At 41.5% G+C, this 24,585-nt stretch overlaps 1 protein-coding gene across 1 annotated transcript in view; it reads right to left on the bottom strand.

The window, feature by feature from the left end:
• Nucleotides 1-22,155, bottom strand: part of SHCBP1 (SHC binding and spindle associated 1) — a 33,543-nt gene extending 11,388 nt beyond the window's left edge. Inside the window, exons 1-8 of the mRNA XM_073307761.1 lie at nucleotides 22,020-22,155; nucleotides 19,266-19,439; nucleotides 18,398-18,513; nucleotides 13,618-13,826; nucleotides 12,116-12,208; nucleotides 8,857-9,090; nucleotides 8,591-8,759; nucleotides 6,906-7,026 (exon numbers count right to left, since the gene is read on the bottom strand). Coding sequence (XP_073163862.1) covers nucleotides 6,906-7,026; nucleotides 8,591-8,759; nucleotides 8,857-9,090; nucleotides 12,116-12,208; nucleotides 13,618-13,826; nucleotides 18,398-18,513; nucleotides 19,266-19,439; nucleotides 22,020-22,155 — 1,252 coding nt within the window. The remainder of the gene's footprint in view (nucleotides 1-6,905; nucleotides 7,027-8,590; nucleotides 8,760-8,856; nucleotides 9,091-12,115; nucleotides 12,209-13,617; nucleotides 13,827-18,397; nucleotides 18,514-19,265; nucleotides 19,440-22,019) is intronic.
• Nucleotides 22,156-24,585: the final 2,430 nt, after the last annotated feature.

Genomic DNA, 24,585 nt, shown 5'->3' with positions numbered 1-24,585 from the left:
CTTCCACCCTATCCAGGAGGCCAGTAATCCTGTCAAAGAAGGAAATTAGGGTGGCTTGGCCTGATTTTTTCTTGACAATTCATGCTGGCTACTCCTAGGTGCTCATAAACTGATTGTCTAATATTTTATCCCAGTATCTTTCCCAAGTTCGAGTGACTGGTCTATAATACCCTGGGTCTTCATTCCTCTTTTTAAATATTTGCTCTTCTCCAGTCCTCTGGAACCTCACCCATCCTCCATGAATTATCGAAGATAATTGCAAAAAGAAAAGGAGTACTTGTGGCACCTTAGCTTCAGCTAATTCCTTAAGCACCCTATGATGAATTTCATCAGGCCATGCCAACTTATACATTGAATTTATCTAAATATGAATTAACCGGCTCTTCCCCTATTTCCCTCCTTCCCCCTTGTTGTTAATATTAATTTATCACCTTTAACCTTTTCAGTGAAGTCTGAAGTAAAATAGGCATGAAACACCTCAGCTGTCTCAATGCCAATTATTTGCTCTCCTTCCTTGTTAAGTAGGGGACCTAACGCTTTCCTTCATCTTCTCATTCCTAATCTATTTATAGAACCTCTTTTCTTATTGCCTTTTATTTGCCTTGCTAGCTGTAGCTCATTTTGTGCCTCAGCCGTTCTGATTTGTCCCCACAGGCTTGTGCTATTCTTTTGTACTCCTCCTTGGCAATTTATCCATGTTTCCACTGTTTGTAGGATTGCTTTTTGATTTGCAGGTCATTAGAGAGCTCCTAATGGAGCTAATTGGCCGCTTCCTATTCTGCTACTCTTCTGATGGCATTCAGTATGCTGTTTGTTTAGTCAGGATTCTGTAAAGTATGTCTGCCTATGGACTGTGTTTGATTGTACAACAGCTGGAGTTATTCAACCACTGTACAATGAAGAATTAAATATTTAATATCTCTGATGGAATGAAGATTATGGAAGGGTAAAGTTGTCTTGGTTTGGTTTTTCCCCTGAGACTATCATTGCAAAGGCAAACTTATCTGGGTGCTCGAACTGCGAACTTAATCACAAGTGCTAGGGTTTCTTCTAAATTTAGTCTAAACTCAATTCCCTAGTGCTTACTTTACTGATAACTATACATTCTTAAAAGTTTTTATTTACTTCACACTTATTGTGTCTTCGAATAAATAAAGGAAGGCACCAATACAATTGAGTCATGTTATTCCTTCGACAAATTTTCCCAGCCCCTCGTGCCAAGAAAGCACCAAAACAGTATTAACTGCACAGATTAGAGCCAGTGAGATTTTACTTGATGCTCCTGTTTAGGATATTTTCAGCAACACCTTCTGCTAAACTTTCCCCCAATACAAGCCCATATACAGAGATTAGTCATCCTGACACTTGCTCATTAAGGGAGTAGTCCCTATTAAAATAAACTTACTTATATGCTTTGTTCCATAAAGCAGAATGGCTATTTCTAGTCTATGACTCTAATAGTCCGGCTGCTTCACCCCTTGTATGACCATTTTCTCAAAGACAGGACAACAACATCTGTCATAAATACCACCCACCAGAATTTCAGAATACTATCCTCACTGATAAATCAAGCAATTTATGGAAGCCCTTAATCCTGCAGATGTATTGCATATGGGCACGTATATCGATATAAATCAAACATATACAAGAGAGAAAGAAAATTATAGTCATAAAACAAAAAGGCAAGAAAATATAGTAGGGAACAGCAGGAAATTAAACTCCCAGATTTTTTTCTATTAACAAGGTTTGACAAGATAAACAATGCAGCTTAAGCAGGTTCTGAGCAGCCCACAATGATGCATAGGTTATTCTATAAAACTGTATTCCTACAGTTATTTGGTAAACTGTTAACAGGTGTAAATACCTATAGCTCAGGCATTACTAGGAGAGATACAAGGATGCAGTATATCCTAGACAAGGCAGGAGCATTTAATTTTAAAGCCATTCTCAAAAGCACAGAAAGATTTGTTGACAAGATACCATAAACGTGTATACATTGCCTATTTGGTTCTGCAAAATAAACACAGAGATCTGAACCTATAGCCAGTGACCTCCTTCTCTATATGGTATAGCATCACCATTCACACTGCTAATTTGTGCACTACACTTCCCAACAAATATTTGAAAGCAACAAGCTATTAGGCCTTGACTTGTCCCTTACTTCAGTAAGGTTACACACAACCTGTGCTGTACAAACAATCTTCAGAAGAATACCCTTCTCAAGTAGACTAATAACCCCTATTTTATAGACGGGGAAAATGAAGCACAGAAGTGAAATGGTTTGCCAAAGGGCACACAACTGGCAGAGACAAGAATAGAATTCAGGTCTTCGTAGCCACCAGCCTAGTCCACTAGACCGAATTTCCACTTATTGACAAAAGCTATAAATATAAAATGCAGAATATATAGGATCATACTATGTTAAATCACATGAACCAAGTACATTTTGCAGTGCTTCCTCCTGGCAATGAAGAAGGAAAACTAGCTTCCTTGATGATTCACAAAATTCAACTAATGCTCAGTGAGTCTTCCTGGTCAGTGTAATTAAGTGAGGTTCTACTGTACAGAAAACAAAAAACCAAAGGCATAGGTCTACTGTATACTCTTTATATTTGAGAGCCAATGCTCTGCAGCTTAAATACAGACATTACCTCAAGTGACCTTTGTGCTCATTAAATTAAGTCAATCCTTCCTTATATACTCCTGCCAGAGTCTGTCCGCTAGCTAAACATTGTCAGTTACTGAATGATTTCATCCAAATAAATAGCATGAGAACACACTAAATTGGGGATAAATGTATTCTTCCGAAGTCCTGTCGTGGCCCATTTGCTGCTGTAGCACACACATCCTCCATGGGCAGAGACAGCATACATACCACTCAGTATGTTTGAAACCGACTCCTGGCTCTAGCAGCAGGGCCTCTGAAGGAATGTCAAGGCACTTAAGAAAAAAGAAAAGTTAAACTCCCAGGCAACAGATCCCTCCTGAAGTTAAGTCCCTTTGCACACTTCAGTTTACTTTAAGAAAATGGACCAGTTAACATTAGTTTCAGGCTCTTCCACGCTTACAAGAACCTTCTACCTTATCTTAAATCTTAACTGAATCAAATTGTACCAGAGAATCTCTATGGATAGAAATTCCATGCTTGCACAATAGCAGCACAGAAGTGGAAATATATTATCAACCCCCTGACGAGGATGATTACTGTGATTGTGAAATACTCAGCGAGATTAGAGAGGCTACAAAGGCAGAAAACACAATAATGGGGACTTCAGCTATCCTCATATTGACTGGATACATATCACCTCAGGAAGGGATGCAAAGATAGACACCATAAATGATTGCTTCTTGGAGCAGCTTGTACTGATACCCACAAGGGAAGGACAATTCTTGATCTAGTCCTAAGTGGAGCACAGGATCTGATCCAAGAGGTGAATATAGCTGAACTACTTGGCAACAGCAACTAAAATAGAGTTTAATTTAACACCTTGGGCTGGGGTGGGGGAGGGTGGAATACTGAAGAAACCTACCGCCTTAGCATTTAACTTTGAAAAGGGGAACTGCACAAAAAAGAAGCTAGTTAAACAGAAATTAAAAGGAAAAATCACAAAGGTGAAATGCCTGCAAAATGCAGAGTCTATTTTAAATAGTCTAGTTTAGAGAGGCCCAAACTAAATGTATACCTCAAATTTAAGGGGAAAAAAAAGTAATAGAATGCAATAAATGCCATAATGGCTAAACAGCAGAGTAAAAGAGGTAGTTAGAAGCAAAAAGGCATTCTTTAAAAATTGGAAGTCAAATCCTAGCAAGAAAAATAGAAAGGAGCATAAACTCTGGCAACTGTAAATGTTTATGGTAGGCCAATAAAGCATCTGAACAGCAACTAAAGATAAAAACAACAGCAAAAAAAATTAAGTACATCTGAAGCAATAAGTCTACCAAACAGTGGAGCCACTGAACAATCAAGGTACTAAAAAAGCATTCATGGAAGACAAGGCCGTTGCAGAGAAACTAAATGAATTATTTGCATCAGTCTTCACTGCACAACAGATGTGGGGGAGATCCCCACATGCAAGCTATTCTTTTTATGTGACAAATCTGAGGAACCATCCCAGACTGAGGTGTAGAGGAGGGTTTGGAACAAATTGATGGATTCAACAGCATGAAGTCACCAGGACCAGATGGTGTTCACCTAAGAGTTCTGAAGGAACTCAAATATGAAACTGCAGAACAACTAACTGTGGTATGTAACCCATCGCTTAAATCAGCCTCTGTACGAGAACGGTAGCTGATGTAATTCCAATTTTTAAAAAAGGCTGCAGAAGCAATCCTGGCGATTACAGGACAGCGAGCCTAACTTCAGTACCAGGCAAATTGTCTGAAACTATAGTTAACAGAACAGACAAAAAACACGATAGATGTTGGGGAAGAGTCAACATGGGAAATCATGCCTTGCCAATCTACTAGAATTTTTTGAAGGTGTCAAGAAGCATGTGAACAAGGGTGATCTAGTGTACTTGGACTTTCAGAAAGCCTTTGACAAGGTCCCTCACCAAAGGCTCCTGAGCAAAGTAAGGAGTCATGGGATAAGAGGGAAGGTCTTCTCATGGATCAGTAACTGGTTACAAGATAGGGAACAAAGGATAGGAATAAATTATCAGTTTTCACAATGGAGAGAGAGGTAAATAGCAGGGTCCCTCAAGGTGACAAAAATAGCAAGGTAACAAAATTTTGCAGAGGATGCCAAGTTACTCAAGACAGTTAAGTCCCAAGCAGACAGCAAAGAGTTACAAAGGGATCTCACTAAACTGGGTGACAGGGCAACAAAATGGCAGTTGAAATTCAATTTTGATAAGTGCAAATTAATGCACATTGGAAAAAATAATCACAGCTCTACACACAAAATGATAGTGTCTGAATTAGCTGTTACCATTCAAGAAAAGATCTTGGAGACACTGCAGAAAGTTCTTTGAAACCATTTGCTCAATATGTGGCAGCAGTCAACAAAGCTAACAGAACATTAGGAACTATTAGGAAAGGAAGAGATAAAACAGAAAATATCATAAACATCTGTGGTATGCCCACACCTTGAATACTGTGTGCAATTCTGGTCACCCCAATCTCAAATATATATTAGAATTGGAAAAGATGCAGAGAAGAGCAACAAAAATGATTAAAGGTATGGAACAGCTTTCATATGAGAAGAGATTAAAAAATAAGGATTCTTCAGCTCAGATGAGACACAACAAAGGGGGGAGGGAGGGGACTTAGAAGTCTATAAAATCATGAATGATATAGAGAAAGCGAATAGGGAATGGTTATTTACCCCTTCACATAACACAAGAACTAGTGTCACCCTATGAAGTTAACAGGCAGCAGGTTTAAAACAAACAAAAGCAGGTGGATATAAATCAATACTTTCTTTTTAAATCTAAAATATCAGATTTTTTTTATTTAAATTTGATTTTATTTACATTATAAGTTTTTTCTTTAAAAAAATAGCCGTTTAAAAGGAAATTTGAATTTACTACACAATACGTTAATAAAAATTATAATTTCTTGAAACATTTAAATAAAAAATAAATGAGATGAATATATGAGCCTCTAATAAAAAACTGAGTTAAAGGCTGCTTTTCTAAATACAGAGAGAATAGAGGGCAAACATCTAACTTCTGAGGTCAAGCTTTATAAATATGACAATACATCATGTACTACATTAAGGGCTTGTTTTGCTTAATAAAAAATAAATGTTATATGCTATTTTGTGTGTTTAGTTTAATTCCAGTTACCATCCTATTGCAGTTGACACAAATCATGAACAAAAAGTTAATTATCTAATAAATAAGCAATATCATTCACCATTCAACCTAGTAAAAATGTACAATTACTAAGAATCTGAAAATATTAAGCTATACCATTGTTCAAATCAATGTAAATAGTTATAGTGTACCACCCTAGGTAGCAAAGATGTACCAAATCTAGTGTAAAGGCTCTAATTAGCTGTAAATCAATGTTTATATTAACCAATAAGAATACACCTGTCTTTAGAAAGTAACTGAAGTACAAATGGAAAAGTTGATTAAAATCAATTATTTAAATCGAGGCTTTCCACTTTGATTTAAATCGCTGATTTAAATCAATCCCCCCTGAAAGAAAATACTACTTCGCACAATGCGTGATCAACATGTGGAACTCGTTGCTATGGGTTGTTGAGAAGGCCAAAAGTGTTACTGAATTAGATATGTTTATGGAGGACATCCACCAATTGCTATTAGCCAAGATGTTCAGGGATGCATTGCCATGATCCAGGTGTCCCTAAACTAGAGCCCTGCAGCGGGACTGGGGTCTTGCAGGACCCACTGCCATAATAGCGGGACCAGGTAAAATGCACTATGTTGCGGGTGGAATTGGATGGGCAAAAAAAACAGACTGCTGTACTTTGTAGGAAAACACTTTTTTTAAATAAAAGTTTAAATACTTCAATTTAAGCGAGGGATAGCGAGATTTAATGTCTATTATAACAGGAGAATGTATTTTTTTACGTGGTTTAAGGTATGCTTTATTAACCAGCCCTATTTTTTTTTTTTTTTAAATAGTCTGGGGGGAATCTGTCTCCCCTGCAGGACCCAAGTGTTTGTGGGTGGGAGGTGGTATTGTGCAAGAAACAATGTGGGAATGGGTGGGAGTGGGTATTGTGGTGCGGAACAGGAGTGGGATTAAAGAACTAGTTCTGCACAAGTGTTCTACCCTAAACCTCCAACTGCCAGAAGCTAGGACTGGACTCACTCAAAGTTGTCCTACTCTGTTCATTCCCTTTGAAGCACCAGGCACGGACCATTGTCAGAAGATTGGGTATTGGGCGAGATGGACCACTGGTCTGACCCCATCTAACTGCTCTTATGTACCTTCTAGTTCAATTGAGTCAGCAATGCAGAACATGCCATCTACAACGTAACGGCCAGGACAGATGATGACAGTGTCTCCTTCATAGCAGGCACTGACAGCTGTCAGTGGATCACTGTGGAACTGTAAAGGAGAGATAAACAATCAGCTTCAGAAAATGTAAGAGAATGGCTTGAGTTTATGCCAGCAGAATTCCCTTTTAATTTGAATGTTGCTACTTAGTCAAAATGCTACCGTTTCTGCTTAAAGGAAACCCATTTTAGTGGCATCTATAGAATACAATTAATACTTTGTGTTCATATCGTGCTTTGCATGCAAGGATCTCCATGTACTTTTAAGAACAGCGAATCAGCCTTAAGACATGCCTGAAAGAAGCATAATTCCATGTACAAATGGGAAACTGAAGCAGGTAAAGATTAGTGCCATGTTTTAAAGAGCCTAAATGCAAACCGCAATTTGCCTGTAAATGCAGTGTTGGAAGTTCTGCCCTAAGTGATTTACCCTAGGTCAGTGGTTTCTCAAGCAGAGGGAGGTGTACACCTAGGGATACTCAGAGGTCTTCCAGGAGGTACATCAATTCATCTAGATATTTGCCTACTTTTACAACAGGCTACATAAAAAGCCCTAGCAAAGTCAGTACAAACTAAAATTTCATACAATGACTTGTTGATACTGCTATATATACACACATATACGTACATACATACACACACACACACACACTAGTTATATTTCAATTCATTTATTTTAGAATTATATGGTAAAAATGAGGAAGTAAGCAATTTTTCAGTGATAGTGTGCTACTATGCTTACAAAATCAGATAAAATTACAAAAGTAAGCAGTTTTTAAGTGAAGTGAAACTTGGGGGTACACAAGACAAATCAGACTCTTGAAAGGGGTAGTGTTGTCTGGAAAGGCTGAGAGCCACTGCCCTAGGTCACAAAGGAAATATGAGGCAGAGGCAGTAACAGCCAAGGGGACTAGGTGGGAGCTAGTCTAGACACTGAACAATCTTCTCACTCTTGGAGCTGATCTCTCCAAAAAAAGAATTAATGGACACTGCTGTTGCAGTGTGGGATCTGCCTGGCAGACATTTTGGGTTAGTCAGTCTCCTAAGTGGGCAGGCTGGCACCTATCACAAGCATGACAACAGGATTCTACTCTGAACTGTGACTGAAAATGGCATAATGGAGTTCCACATTTATTGCCTCAGTGACTTCCAGATTAAGCATGCTCAATTTACAAGTATTAAGATCCTCTTCCAACTGCTCGCCCTGCACACTCAACTCCTGCCCTCTCACTGACTATTTATCAGTAGAATCAGACCTGCTCAAAATTTAAAAGAAATACCTTTAAAAAGCGTGCACTCAGGTACGTTAAAACTCAAAGTAAATATCATGCCTTACTCAGAATACTTCATTATGAAATTGTTACAGGAATGCAGGGTAGTTTCCCCTATTTCTCACACAGAGGAAAGTGCTTGTAAAGGAGTATTTACCAGATACAAGTTAGATAAATTCACTGTTTCTTCCATTCTTATTACTCGCTATTTATATTACAGTTGGGATTAAGGTTCCCTCATGGTAGGCTCTGTATGTACAGAAGTGAATATTGTGAAAGAAGAAATTAATCTATTGGGGAAGATAGAAAATGGAGGACAGAGAATGAAAACAGCTACTATTTTACCTGTATTTCTAGTTCTTCATCACAGGTCTCAGAACAAAGCTTCTCCCTGAGCAGAGACTGCAACAGACTTGCCATCATAGTAGAAGATACAACATGAGTGATCTTCGTACCCGTTGGACGGGAGCCTTTGGCTTGGAGACCAGCGTGCTTCTGGTAACCAAATACATATCTGAAACATGAGCAATAAACCATCAGATCTGTCCTAATAGAAAGAAGAAACCAGCTAGGAAATGCTCTCCCTCTCACACACACACACACAGTAGTACCTCAAGAGAGGATTCTCAATGAGCTTTAGCTTTTGCTTCAGATGCTCTATCTCATCATACAGCTTTAAGCCTTCCACCATGGAGACATTTTCTGCCTCGGAGTCAGAGTCACTGCTTGATATGCCACTCCTCAGGTTTAAGAACTTCCTGTAGAGCACCTCACATTGAGACAGCAGATTGCGATAATCAGCAATGAGTCCAGAAGGGACACGATCCTCAAGTATGTCATAATGCCTACAATTCAAAGTGTAGAAGAGTTAGTGTTCCTCACTTTCCTGAAGCAGAGAGAACCTGATCCAAAGTCCATTTTAATCCATGGGAATCTTTCCACTGACTTAAGTGGGCTTTGAGTCAGAAGGGCTGAGCTCCCTGCATCTATGACACCCCACTTCAAAGGGGCATGGCTGACAAAAAAAACCACACATTTGTCTAAATATGTCAACCCCCGTTGTTACAATGCACACCCACGATTATTAGAGTTGAAAGAGTACACGCAGAAAAAGGGAGAGAAATATTTTTTTTAAAAATACAAAAAGATATACTTTTAAAAACCACAAGAATTACCAGGAGGCTTCAGAGGCACGTACATTACCAAGAACTATTTTTAAGTCACTACTTAAACACTGACTAGATGGTGCCCTTTCAAATATGGGCTTTGAAATAGCAAAAGCAGAAGTTTGTTGAGCAAGAGAAAAAAAACACAACTCAGAGAAAGCGAGAGAGAACAATTAGAACTGGATGATAGCAGTGAAAGAGCAGATGTACTATAAGATCAAATGTACCATCAAGGGGTCTCTCACACAAGAGACGGAAATACTCCTGCGAAGTGGCTCTGCTGAAGTCAGACAGAGTCACATCTTCCAGATAGAATATGGCTTGCTGAAAATTCCAAAGCAGTGGTGCTACAGTGATCACTCCAGAAAAAGATCAAACAATGAAAAGATACTTGAAAGCAAAAAGAAGAATCCTTCGTCGTCTTCAGTACAATTGGAGGGGAAGCAAGTCAACCCCGTGTAATAACTCCATGCGCAGTCACTGAGGGGTCTTACTGGAAAGAAGAAAACATCCAAGGAAACTAAGGGCCAAGACAATTGCCAAGTTTCAATCACTCAGATGTTCACTAGAGGGCACTCAAAAACGTGCCATAAAGAACAAAAAGCTGGAGGCAGAACAAATATCCACGTGACTGTAACAGACAGACAGTGAAGTGGTACAAAAACCTCCTAGCTAAAACAACTGTGCGGTGATAGTGTTATAAGATGCAGCATGCCTGGCGACAACGCATGAATATACTTCAGAGTAGGTGAGGAACTAAAGGTAGCTGATTTTTTAATGTAATAGAGAGGTACAATACTTGAAGAAAACAATGGAAACTGTACATAAGTTAACCCTAAAATGTGAACGCTCAATTTTAAGACTGAGCACTCTGGAGAACCTACAGTAGAACCTACAAACACCAAATTTACGAACTGACCAATCAACCACACACCTCATTGGGACCCAGAAGTATGCAATCAGGCAGCAGAGACCAAAAAAAGGAAAATACAGTACAATACTGTGTTAAACGTAAACTACTAAAAAAATAAAGGGAAAGTTAAAAAAGATTTGACGAGGTAAGGAAACTGTTTCTGTGCTTGTTTCATTTAAATTAAGATGGTTAAAAGCAGCATTTTTCTTCTGCATAGTAAAGTTTCAAAGCTGTATTAAGTCAATGTTCAGCTGTAAACTTTTGAAAGAACTTAACACTGTTATGAACATTTCAGAGTTACGAACAACCTCAAATCCTGAGGTGTTTGTAACTGAGGTTTTGCTGTAAAACTAAACGTTTACCAACCTTCAATAAAATACTTTACATAGAATTATTTAGCTGTTTCACAAGACCAGAACTTATATTTATAAAGTAAATAAAATCATTGATAAAGTTTGCAGTGCGAGGACTGTCTGCTTTAATTTAAACTCACAGGAGACCTTCTGAATAAGAATGTAAAACATTGATTGTCTGCATGGATAGAAGGCTATGTTACCGCTATTTATCAGTTGACACACCAGTGCTTATATCAGAGCAGAAGAGCATATTAACTTCAATGTGGCTTAGAGTACAGGCTTGCTTCAAGCATAGTGTTGGGAATGAGAAAGGAAAATATTTACTCTTCATTGCAATACAAAGCTGAAGCATTACGGTTCCCTTTTGGTTCCTCTCTAAAAATGCTTCTACTCCCATTTCAGCCCATTAGCTACCTTTAAAAAAAGTCTGATTGAATGGGATTAGATTCCTGTTTCATTAGATGCAAAGTATTTTTCCTCCAAGGAAAAAAAGCAACTCCTTCCTTCTGCCTCCCCATCTGCTGGCAATATAGAAGCAGAAACACATAAGAAGTACTTCCATGTAACATTTCCAGACCTCAAAACATTTCCTCCCAGTTTTGTATGAGCTCAACATGGCCCAGGTATAACATGAAACTGAACTGTCATAATGAACTCCATTTCAAAGACTCACCACTTCAGAGTCATCTTCATAACAAAACCAGATTGGCATGCAATATGCATTCCTGAATTCCTATTCTAAATAATTATATGCAGAAAAGAATGGATTGAGGAAAACAGGCATGAAAATAATGGACTGACATATCGTCAAATATGAGGAAAAAGCCCTAGAGAATTGGTAAAGCTACTTTCCAGTGATTCATTTCAGGTATTTAAAAATGAGTTTCTAGTATATTTCCAGAACGTGCCCTTGTGTGCTGTTGAAGTTCCATATGGCTGGATGGTATTAAAAAACCACATTCAGAAAAACTTAATACAACGTAATCCTACTGGGGAAAGAATACACATGCCTCCTTCAGCATCACTAGGTTTTTCTTATAAGTTTTCCTCTATATTCTGTTCCATTTGGGTTCTTATTCCACACCGAGAGGTCTCTGAGCATCACACACATCTTAATTAGGATTACACTTCAGACTTGAAGTCAGACTAGTCTTATGTTTGAAAGAGGCTACACCTGGTTTTGGAACGCCATCTAATGGAAGGAAGAGGGTTGTGCCAAAAAAAAAAAGGCTAAGAAGAAAATAACCGGCAATGAAGTTGTAGGTTTCCCCTAGATCTCTTTCCAAATAAAAGATTTCTAGCAACTGATAGTAATCTGAAGCTGCAACAGCCTTGCTTTGCAAAGAGTTTTGCATGAATTTTGTTTTGTCAGTCACTACTCCAAAGCTTTCCCTTTCAGCCTTCTTTAAACTAAATGTTAGAGAAAGTCACTTACAGTCTCAGTCGAGGTTCAACACATCTGACAAAATAATCGAAGTCATCCTCATCCTCTTCATCCCAACTCCTCCAGATGTGCTGGTAGAAAAACCTTTTGAAATAAAGCAAGTAGTTAAGAGTGCGCTGTCCATCGATGAGCCCAGTCACTTTAACAAAAGTTAGGACTGAAAATAAAAATGCAATAAATTGAGGAAGACATCTCAAAATATTACACCTCTCTAATTCCCATATCACCCTCCTCCAAGCTATTCAGTACACAGAATTTCTTGATATTCCTTGTCTGCTGTAAACCCTATGGGTAAAGTTTTCAAAAATGCCCAGAATGACTTAAGAGCATAAGTCCCATTCATTTTGACTAAAGTTATGCTAAGCACCTTTTTGAAAATGGGATTTATATTGCTATTGACTTAGGCATTTTTGAAAATTTTGCTATGTGTCACTCCAATTCAAATTCTTCCACTGCCTCCTCTCACCTTCCACATTAAGTTTAGCATCCTCACCCTTCAAATGCTCCTTCTGGGCTTTGAGTTGATCAAACATCTATTAGCCATTACAAAAGCAGGATCCAGGAGCAGCATCCAGGGTCTTGCCTTCTCACTGGGACACTGTCCTGGAGAGTGGGGCCCCTCACCTTCGTTTTAGTCTTCAAGTTCAGTCCTTGTGGCTGTTACTAATCAATTTCTCTAAACCCTATGAAGTGTGTGTGCGCGCGTATTGGGGGGCGAAAGAAAAAAGAAAGGAAAAAAGATCTTAAAGGAAGAGCTAGAAAATAAGTAGGGAATGTAGATCAGGGACGCATTGGAGAAACAGCAAATAAGGGAGATGTAGTGTGCACACGGTAGGGAGAGAGAGAAATCCGGGAGAGAAAAGAAAAACTGAAAACATTGCAGGGAAAGATACACCACAGTGAATTATAGGGGAAAGGCAGAAAAAGTGCAGTGAAGGGAGGAGGTGAGAAGGTCTAGTAAAAGCAAGGAACAGAGCCAGTTACATCTTTTAAACTTAGTAGAAAATTATTTGGTAACGAGCTACAATGAAACCCAGCATGCACGTTTGATTCCTTGTGACATAGCAACACTGGTGTTTTTCTTCTGGTCCTTCAGGTTAGTTCTTGGGCTAGCCTCAGTAGGAATAGAAATAACTAGAAGGCTACACTGAACTCCCGCTGACTCTCTTATTACACGCTGTAACGATCAATATATAAAGGTAATTAAAACCAAGAATGCTGATCTTAACAGGATGCTTTGTTCCATCAGGTTTACTTTTAAAACCCGGGTCAACATAGCCCCAGGAATGGTCTCAAGAATTCACAAAGATGGGAGTATACCAAAAGCTCTTTCTGAATGGACACTAACAACATCTTTTACTGTAGGTGCATGTATGAAACCCATGCACATTATTTATTGTAGCTCAGATGTGATGCCTAAACTATCTGACTCTTTTAAAATTAAAGAAATAATAGTTCAGGAGACAATTAGCCATTTATGAACATTTTCCTACCTGACATGCTCTATGGCCAGGGCTGTCTGGTCAAACTCTCCTGATTCATCAAACACAACCCACAGCTCCTGCACTGGTAACTGATGCTTCTTCAGCTCCAAGAGCTCTTGCATGCACTCCAAGGTAAAGGTGCTAACATGGGAGTCACACAAGAAAGGCTCACTGAGCCGAACCACTGCTTTCAGAGCGGAGTACTCCACATCCACAACCTGATATGAATAACACAGCTGTTAGGGTGGCTTTAGACAGAACAGAACATACAACCAGAAAAGCCAAAACACACACACACTCACTCTTATTATAGAAGCCAATCAGCAACTTTATTAAAGCATGAAGTTTTTTTAAATACTACATATGGCATTTTATTCCAGAAATGTCTGCGCATGTATATTTGAAATTATAACCCCAAAACAAGCTTCATTGCTCAGCAAATACATATATATACATACATCGCTTTCCATCTTCAAAGGACTGTACAAACACTGAGCCTCAATGTCCCTTGGAGGACAGGAAGTTACTATCTTCTTTTTACAAGGGCAAGGGTTAAGGACCCGATTTTTGGATATGCCAAGTATCTGGCAGCTCCCATTGACTTCACTTGGAGCTGAGGGGCTCTGAAAAAAAATCAGGACCCAAGTGCCTTGCAGCAGCCCACAGTGGCAGAGCCAGGAATAGCAAGAATTCCTGTGCACTAATCCCATATTTAGCCCAGTAGGCTGCCATGCCCTTTGGCTGGAAAGTGTTTCAACGAGGACCAAATGTGGCATGGGGAATCCTAAAGCATGTCAATCCTTTCCCTCTAATTTAGGGAGGGCAAAGCTGATCAAATGCAGGCCTATGTTGCTGGAAAATACAAACAACTTCTGCTTCTCTAGAAAGACAAACACCAACATGTTTACATGCTTCTACTTATTTTAAGATTGCAGTTTCCTTGCAGGCGTTGCAAGTATGGGATGGGAATAGCATTTCCCTTTTTTAAATGAGAGTTAAAAGTTGAAAATCAGATTCATGTAGAAGGTTCACACAAAGGCAACGTGGCGCTGACAGGCGTTATGAGTCCTGCAGACTTTAGCATGACCATAAGCAGCAGAAGTGCACACAATGAGGAATTATACCTGGCCGAGACAGGGGGAATAGAGAGGGAGGATTTTATTAATGAAAACCTTAATACATAGAAAACTGGTGTAGGTTTTACATTCAGATAACAAGGCTGAATTTCTACATCCTGCTCTAGGCTTGCCTCCCTCTGTCCCAGCTTCCATTCCTCTCTGTGCTCACAGTCCCCTACACCTCCATCATAGAATCACAGACAGGTTGGGCTGGAAGGGGCCTCGAGAGGTCACCAAGTCCATGCCCCTGTGCTGAAGCAGGACAAACAATATGAGGACCACGTCTGACAGGTTTTTCTAACCTGTTCTTAAAAACCTCCAATTTCCCCATTCCAGTTCTTAACTATTCTTATAGCTAGGAAGTTTTTCCTAGTAGCTAACCTGAATCTCCCTTCTGCAAGTCAAGCAGATTACTTTCTGTCCTATCCTCAGTGGACACAGAACAAATGATCACTGTCCTCTTTATAACAACTTTCTACAGACTTATGCCCCCCTGCTCAGCCCTCTCTTCTGTAGACTAAACATGTCCAGTGCTTTCATTCTTTCCTCACAGATCACATTTTCCAAACCTCTCCTCTGGACTCTCCAGTTTTGTCCACATCTTTAATAAAGTGTAGTGTCCAAAACTGGACAGAGGATGTCTTAGGTCATTTCAACACTGCAGGCGTTATAGCAGCATAGTTACAGCATCATAGCTCTGCCACTGTCACCTTGTAGTATAAACAGACTATAGTGAAAGAAGTGTTTGTGTCATAGTAGGAACTCCACCTTCCGGAGCAAGGAGAGCTAGGTCGACAGAAGCATTCTTCCATCAACTTAACTGCATCCACACCAGGGGTTAGGTCGGTATAGCTATGGCACTCGGGGGTGCAGATTTTTCACAGCCCTGAGCGCTACAGCTGTCGATGTAAGTTTTAAGCATAGATCAGGTCTTACAGATGACACTTATTAATATACCACAGAATGACACTTGCCTTTTTGCCACAGCATCTTACTGTTGACCCATTCAACTTGTGATCCACTGTAACCTCCAGATACTTTTCTGCAGTACTGCTGCCTAGCCAGTTTTCTCCCCACTTTGTAGTTGTGCATTTGATTTTTCTTCTTTGGTGTAGTACTTTGCACTTATCTTTATTAAAATCATCTGGTTGATTTCAGACCAATTCTCCAATGTATCAAGATTATTCTGAATTCTAATCCTGTACTCCAACATGCTTTCAAACCCTCCCAACATTGTCTCATCTGCAAATTTTATAAGAGTAATCTGTACTCCATCATTCAAGTCATTACTGAAAATATTGAACAATACCAGACCCAAGACACATCCCTGCAAACCTTGATAAGTCCTCCTAGTTTAACAGCAAGCCATGATAACAACTCTTTGGATATGTCTACACAGAAAGTAGACCCCTGCGGCTGACCCATTCCAGGCAACTCAGGCTTGCGGGGCTCAGGCACTCTGGGACCCTCCCATCTCACAGCAGAAGTCTACACAGCAGTGAAACAGCACCATAGTCTGAGCCCTGTGAGCGCAAATCGGCTAGCATGGACTAGCTGCAGGTGTCCAGTTGCTGTGTAGACATTCTTAGAGTACAGTTTTTCTAACCATTGTGCAGTAATTTCATCTAGACCAAATTTCCCTAGTTTGCGTACGAGTGCCATGTGGAAATGTGTCAAAGGCCTTAATAAAATCAAGATGCATCATATCTACTCCTTCCACCCTATCCAGTGACACTATCAAAGAAGGAAATGAGATTGGATTTGTCAAGAGCAAATCACGCCAAACCATGTTGGCTATTTCTTATCCCCCTGAGTTTGAACAAACTGATTGTATAATAATTTGTTTCAGTATTTTTCTGGGCATCAAAGTTGGGTGACTGGTCTCCAATTCCCCAGGTCCTCCTTTTCCCTTTTTTTGAAGACAGGTACTATTTTGACCTTCTCCAGTCTTCTGGGACTTCACCCATTGTCCCTGCAGCATCCCTTAGATGTCCCACATCTTTTGATTTGCTTCCTTCTCTGATCTCCAAAAGAGCCCCCATTCTTAGAGCAGAAACTACAGCTCCATGTCACCCAGTTACAGTCCTTCAGTTACCTGCCTCTCTGCACGAACCCCCTCCTCCATGTAACCCAGACACTGTTTAACACTAGTGTATTCCAAAGGGGTTAGCAACAGTGGGACATTTTTGCCAGTTAACCTCAGTGTAGAGAAGACCACATTGTCATTTGGGAAGGCTGGTAGTTGCTTGACGCACCTTGGGAGAAACCCAGCTGAGGACCACATTGTTAGGCATCTGCCCCTAACACCAGAAAAACCCATTTCCTGACCAGAAAATGTGAAGTGCCACATCAGCAAATCCTAAACTACACAAATCATGACAAAGTCTCATATGGACAGCACACAGCAGCTGGTGCTCTCAAGCCCTTTTGCATACCTCTGCATCCCTCCAGTGGTTCAAATGTCTGCGTGGCCCTAAAGCAGGGGTCCGCAGCCTTTGGCACACAGCCCAGCAGGGTAATTTGCTGGCGGGCCGCGAGATGTTTTGTTTACATTGACCATCCGCAGGTACGGCCCCCCCCACAGCTCCCGGCAGCCGCGGTTCGCTGCTCCCAGCCAATGGGAGCTGCGGGAAGTGGCACGGGCCGCAGGAACGTGCTGGTTGTCGCTTCCCGCAGCTCCTATTGGCCGGGAGCAGTGAACCGTGGCCACTGGGAGCTGCAGCCAGCCGTGCCTGCAGATGGTCAACGTAAACAAAATGTCTCACGGCCCGCCAGCGGATTACCCTATTGGGTCGCGTGCCGAAGGTTGCCGACCCCTGCCCTGAAGTCACATCCTTGAAGGACTGATACTATCATTGAAGCAGATCTAGCTCATTACAAAAGACCTCAATGCCACGATTTGTTTATATGAGAGAATACTTGAAAAAAAATTTCAAGTCAATACCATCCTTACTAGTATAATATAAAAAGAAACATTCAAACAGATAAGCAACTTCTAAGGCCAAGGGAACACAGAAGGAAAATTCCATGTTGACACCATCTTTTCTTGTCTTAGAAACTGCAGAGAGTGCCTAGGAGGTGAAATCTATTTAAATTCAGGCTTTTATAGGTTCAACAGTTTTTTGTTCAATAGAACTAGGTGCAAAACTGAGACATAGAACCAGAGTGCAAATTGTTTTCACAAAGGCCCAGCCAGTAAAATAAAAATGCAGCCCATACAGCTGAAGCTCTATAGAGCAAGAGAGGCAGTCCTGTGGATAATTATTATTTGTAGTATAGCAGCCTAGCAGACCCAATCAGGGCCCCATTGTGCTAGACAGTGGACACACAATAAGACAGTCCTGGCCCCAAACAACTTACAATCTGCACAAAATGCATTACAATCATGACGACTAACAATTAACTGCACTTCATGTGACTGTCAATGATAAGTTTCTACATGTCACAAGTTGTGCTCCTGCATTTTCATGTCCAAGAGACACCACCACTCAAGCCACTGCAAGCAGTTAAATAGCTTTTCGCCTAATGTACTATCCTCCACACTGAGAATTAGATGTGAAAAATATGCTATTTTCGATCAGCTTTAATTAAAAAGAAGTGATTTGCCTGTTAACAGTGGAGTAAAGTGATGTTAATTGGAGACAAATGTCTAGCAACTGAATTACATTTACCTCGACCAGCACCTCAAACACATTAGTGCGCCAGATTGCTTGCCATCCAGATGGTTCAAGGACCTTCTCTAAGTACTCAGCTGTGAATTCTTTTACCTCAGAGGCCTTGCAGTCAGCTAAAATTAAATTAAAATCACTTACAACACGTATTTATGCAATAAAAGGACAAAAGGAATCAAGTTCACACATGAGCAATTAAAGGGAAGCTGAACATAATGGGGTTTTAGGGTTCCTTTATTATGTCAGAAGTTGTCTTCAACTTTGTTCTGCTCAGTCTTTTTATTATTTGTATTGTTGTAGTGCCTGGCATTCTTAATCACAAACCAGGACCGTGCGGTGCTTGGTGCTGAATAAACAGCAAACAGAAAGACAGCCCCGACCCCCAAACAGCTCAGACCAGAGGACTGGAGAGCGTACTCTCGGCCCCCCAAAAACTTCACAAAAAGAGCAACTGCCCACCGGACCACCCAAGTCTCTCATCTCAGTTATGTGACTGGAGTTAAATAAGCGGGGGGGGGGCACTGTTTTATCTAGTCTTATCAAAAATCCCACCCCCTTTCCATTCTTCAGACTTCAGTCTCTTCTGATGTCAAAATCCACAAGGTCTAGTCCTCCAGCTAAAAGTATGTCATGATATTTTTAATGTAAAAGTTAAAGATATTTATAGAGTCTCAACTCCATCATTAATTGACCTCTCCTGTACCTGTGCCACTAGTCTAGATCCTCTGTAGTTACCATGCTATGGATGGAAGATGGTGCAATTTAAAAGGAGGACCAATACATACAGATTAAAACTGAATCACCAGGAAAAGGCAGCACCACAGAGATCATGACAAGAGGGAATTTTGGAAGCAGAAATGTCACTCACCCAAGATGTAATCCTGATAGGCTTTAAATCGCTCATAAAACAAAAGGTGATTTGTTTGGAACGTGTCTGGGAAAAGCACATTCCCGTCTGGCACAATCCTTCCTAAAATGGTCCCTGATTTGTCACGACTCCCATAGTCACTGCAGCTGTAGTCATCATCTTCTTGGAACAACTCTGAAGGAAAAAAGTCACAACCTCAACTCAAGTACTGTTCACTCTTTCATTCCTATCCCAGGCTAAGTGCAAAATCCACACATGCCTCCTCTCTAGACCATATGTTAATTTACCGTTGGAGTGGTGGTTAAACAGCTAAATTAGTTTTTCCATTTTTCAGGAATACACACACTTGCCAAAACAGGGTTTCCCTATCTGTTGGATATAGGCCCAAACAGGATTTTTATAACTGAGATTATGCTTTTTTTTCCATTAAATGTAGTATAGAGAATGTCTGAAAGGCTTTTGCTAATAGAATGGATTTCCCCAACTACTTTTTACATTAGAAATATCAGGATTGGCAAGCCTGGTTTGACTGGATGACCTCTTGGGGCAAAGTCCACCTCTTGGGGCAAGGTCCACCTCTTGAAAGGGTGCGCAATCCACTTTGTAACTGAAAGGCAGATATGTTAAATTAAATACATGTGACTGTCGAGCCCACCCCATCCTGAAGCCTTCATTAGTCACTGAATAAGCCTTAACAAGACATTCAAAAAAATCAAATCTAGCTAAAAATATATTCCCCTCAATAGTTCAGTTTTCAGTCTCTAGTGCACGTCAGTTTCACCAATTCACCTGTCACCCCAGGCTTTCTACACTAGAGACTAGAATAGTTTCTAACAACCAACTCAAGCACAAATAGTTCAGTGTGCCCATGCTAGTGATGCGGACTTCTGAGCCAGTGCAGTTTTGTCCAAATTCCACCGCTCAGCCATTTCAACTGCAATGCCTTCTAGACAGCGAGCCCACAGGTCCCCACAAGCCTGCCACAAACAGCGGATTCTCTGACACTTGAAAAAGCTACAGTGCTCTGTGGGACTGGGCTTATCTGAACCATGCTAGTACCATCCACACAAGCACAGACTGAACACGTTCTCGTTCTGCTATAAGCAATGAGGCACAGTGGATAAGGCACTGGACTGGGAGTCAGGAGCCCAGGGTTCCATCCCCAGTTTGGCCGCTGACCTGCGATGTGACCTTGGGCAATCACTTCATCTCTGTGTGTGTTTCTCCTCCCCTTCTTTTTCTGTCTGGCCTGTTTTGTCTGTAAGTTTGAGGGCAGGTATTGCAGCTTCCCATGTATTAGTACAGTGCCTGGCTTAGTGGGGCCCCAATCTATTAGAACTTTTAGATGCAGACACATGTAACCCAGCTGGATCACTTGTGTGTGGACACAAACCTTTTACAAGTGTTCTATGGGGACCAAACATTCATAGTAAATTTCTATAGTGTAGAGAAGATCTGAACTTCTGATGTAAAAAACACAAAAAACTGACAAAGACCTTTCCGGCCTTTATACATCACAAAGCAGAAGAAATGTCATTGCCCTTTCCTCTGTAAACTTACCTTTAAAAAAAAACAGCTTCTGTACGTGGATTATCCACACACGTGGATTTAATGGGGAACAACTTCATGTGTAGATACCCTTTAAGGTTCCTAGTTGCATTGGTGGCCTCAAGCCTGTTAAGGACCTTCCAGAATGCTACCCCCACTCAGCACTGCACCCACATCAATGATGCGTTAATGTCAGAGCCATATAAACAGTAAAACAATTACTCTTTAAAGTCTAGGACAGGTCCAAACTGCACAACTGTACACCACATCGTTCCTAGCCAGGAGCAGCATTTCTATACCTGGCTAAATCAGCCCATGAGCAACCTGCAACTACAGATACCAGGGACACAGCAGAAAGGAACATTTCAGCCTTTGGTGGGGAAGTGGGAGAAGAAAATTCCCCCCTTTCCCTACCCACCAGGATCAAAAACTCAAAGGTCCTACCACCACCCGCCAGGTTTTGATGGGCATAGTTTCAGGCAGACACCCACTGATACTGAGGAAGAGCTCTGTGTAATCTGCATCTGAAGAAGTGGGTTTTTTACCCACTAAAGCTTATGCCTAAATAAATCTGTTAGTCTTTAAAGTGCTACAGGACTCCTCGTTGTTTTTGTGTAATCTCAAAACCTTGTCTCTCTCACAAACAGAAGTTGGTCCAGTAAAAGATACCTCACCAACCTTGCCTCTGATATCCTAGACCCGACAAGCTACACCACCACCGCATACACTCATTGATCCTGTCCCTTAGACGTCAACAATCTTCCTACAATTTATCACTCTGACATCAACCGTTTGTCACCGAACTGGAGAGCTGGGTGGGGACAGAAAAGAAAGGCAAGAGCGAAACCTCACCCCTGTCTCAAGGAATCAGAGCCTAGGGGGGCATTCAGTGCATCCTCACACACTCGGGGCCCAGCGCTGCTGGGGAGTGGGCACGTTAGCGAGGGGCCCGGTGCCAGTGGAAGGCTGCTACCGTAGGACTAGAAAGTAAATTGCAGACTAGGAGGGGCCATGGGGCAGGATGCAAGGAAACTACAATTCCACGGATCCGGGGGGGGGGGGGGAAGAGCAGGTATGGGGGAGGGGACCGAGGAATTATTAAAGCACAGGGTGCACATTCCGGGGGGAAGTACAGAGGAGGGGGAGTGTGGGGAGCCAGGGGGAAATATGCTCCCGGGGAGTATAAACGGGGGAGGGGGAATGTACCTTGCTTCAGGCCCTGCACGTTCCCCTGCAGCCCGACACCGCCAGCCGCCGGGACCAGCTGCGGCCCTTCCCCACCCCCCTTCTCTTCCTCCTCCCCGTGCACCGCCAGCAGCGGCTCGGGCTCCCCCTGCGCCATGACGAACGGCTGCTCCGCGCTCCCCGGCCCGACAGCTGGGCTCCGCCCGCCCGACCTACTCTCGGAAATTTCAAACTTTCGCGGCACCGAACCCGTCCCTCATGTAAGCACGACGGAGGATTCTGATTGGTCGCAAGGCGCCGCGGGCGTTGTGGGAGCCAATGGGCAGCGGGCAGATCACCCTGTGGAACGTTGACCTATGAAAAGTGCCGCAGGATTCCAATCCGCGGGAAGGCAGAAGGCGTCGGATGGCCGAGGCGGCCAGGGGGCTGCTTGGGGAAGGGGCGAGGTGGGCTGGGCTGGAGCGGGGGCCAGCAGGCGGGGTGAGCTGCTTGAAGCTGCAGCCAGCCGCGCACGCTGTATGGGCCGGGGCTGGCAGCGCGGTACGGTGCTTTGCACCCACCACAGCGGCCTCTAGGGCCTGTTTCCCGTTCCTTCTAGCAGACGTTTACCAGACCGGTTATAATGGCAGTTAACAATAATGAAATATTCACTTGGATTACTTAAGCCCAATGCTGAGATCGTTACAGGGATTTAAGGGGTGCACGGGGGGGCTTGTGCTGGTCCTCTGCACTGGGGTGAATTTCACCCTCAGTGCAGAAATGTCAGACTCCTGAAACCACACATTCCTGTCAATAAAATGTTCATGCTTCTTTCTGTGATATCCAGGCAGCAGAGTTTTGTGCAAGATGTAATCAGTCTGCTTGGCAGATTAACAAGCAACATATTACAGTATTTTAGTCTGGAGGAGAAGAAAACATGGGTTTCTCAGAATCAGCCAACAGCTAGAAATCCTGAGTCTAGCCTTTCTTTTTTAGGTGAAAGTGGGAAGCGTTCATAATGTGCAGAACATAACGTTCCAAGAGCAATCTGAATCAAAAATTCCAGAGATTTTTACTGATGGTTCCAATTTAAATGTACAGCTGATTGAACAGGTTGTTATTGCTATAAAAGACCCTCATGGTTAGGGCTCCTCATATAGGTTTTATCCAGATATCTAAGTTGTTCCAATTTTTACAGCCCATCTCTGACTTTGCTAGGTTTCAGTATTTTTCTTTCAAATATTTTAATGGGTAACCTTCTTCTTTCCTATGTTATATTACTTTCTACCTGCCATCAAAAAAAGAACCTTAGAAAGATCATTTGGGGGCAGATTCTTTGACTGTTCCAAAGGAATGGTCAAGAGTTTACAGTGAATGTCTCCAACGACATTATCAAAGGTTAAATTCAAAATGAGGTGGACAAAGGTAGAGTTAAACAGGAAGAGTCCAGTTACCGAACCCTGTGGATAAAGAGGAGGTGACTAGCGCTAGTTATAGCAGAGACATTTTGGACAGGTAGGAACAAAAAGTGGAGAAAAGGGTACCTGAGATAAGAACGTAAGAATGGCCATACTGGGTCAGACCAAAGGTCCATCCACCTCAGTATCCTGTCTTCCAGCAGTGGTCAATGCCAGGTGCCCCAGAGGGAATGAACAGAACAAGTAATCATACAAGTTATCCATCCCCTGTTGCCCATTCCCAGCTTCTGGCAAACAGGCTAGGGACACCATCCCTGCTCATCCTGGCTAATAGCCAGTGATGGACCTATCCTCCATGAATTTATCTAGTTCTTTTTTTAACCTTGGTATAGTCTTTAGCAAAGAGTTTCACAGATCGACTGTGTGAAGAAATATTTCCTTTTGTTTGTTTTAACCTGCTACCTATTAATTTCATTTGGTGAACCCTACTTGTTGTGTTATGAGAAGGAGTAAATAATACTTCCTTATTTACTTTCTCCACACCAGTCATGATTTTATAGACCTCTATCATATCCCCCTTTAGTCGTCTCTTTTCCAAGCTGAAAAGTCCCATTCTTATTACAGTGGGGAAAAATGTGCTAGCCAGCCAAGAAAAATACTTTCAGATAGTATCATATGCAGCACTAAAGGCAACAAAAATAAGGGGATCAATGTCCAGTGGAGCAGACCATTGACCACACAGGAAGTTAGTACCTCAGCACAGTTTAATACTGGATGGGACAGTTTTGCTTACAAAACCATTTTGTAACTGTGCTACAGCTGTGTTTGCAGGCCTGTTTTCCAAATCGTTGTAGCATTCTGCTAATATGGGCTAGGTTCTAGAAGAGTTACTTCTGGAAATGAAGGCATCTCAAGTCAGTTACATGCAAACTAAATAACAATGGGTCCAAAACAAACCTCTGGAGCAACAACTGAGTTTAGGTGAGTGGAGCTATTTTTAGGTTAATGGAGATATAATATGACTTACACTACACTATTTTGCCAGTGCCTCCTTAAATAACAATTTTAATATATGTTAAGGTTATTTGCAGACTGGGGCCTAAATCTCTCTTGCCTTGCACTCTGTGTCATCCTTTACATCAATGCAAAATGAGTGCAGTGGGTGTGAAATGCTACCAGATCAAAAAGGT

Source organism: Lepidochelys kempii, chromosome 12, assembly GCF_965140265.1.
Source record: "Lepidochelys kempii isolate rLepKem1 chromosome 12, rLepKem1.hap2, whole genome shotgun sequence".
Taxonomy (NCBI): domain Eukaryota; kingdom Metazoa; phylum Chordata; order Testudines; family Cheloniidae; genus Lepidochelys; species Lepidochelys kempii.
Note: the sequence above shows the minus strand (reverse complement) of the source record. Positions and strands in the feature narration are given on the sequence as shown.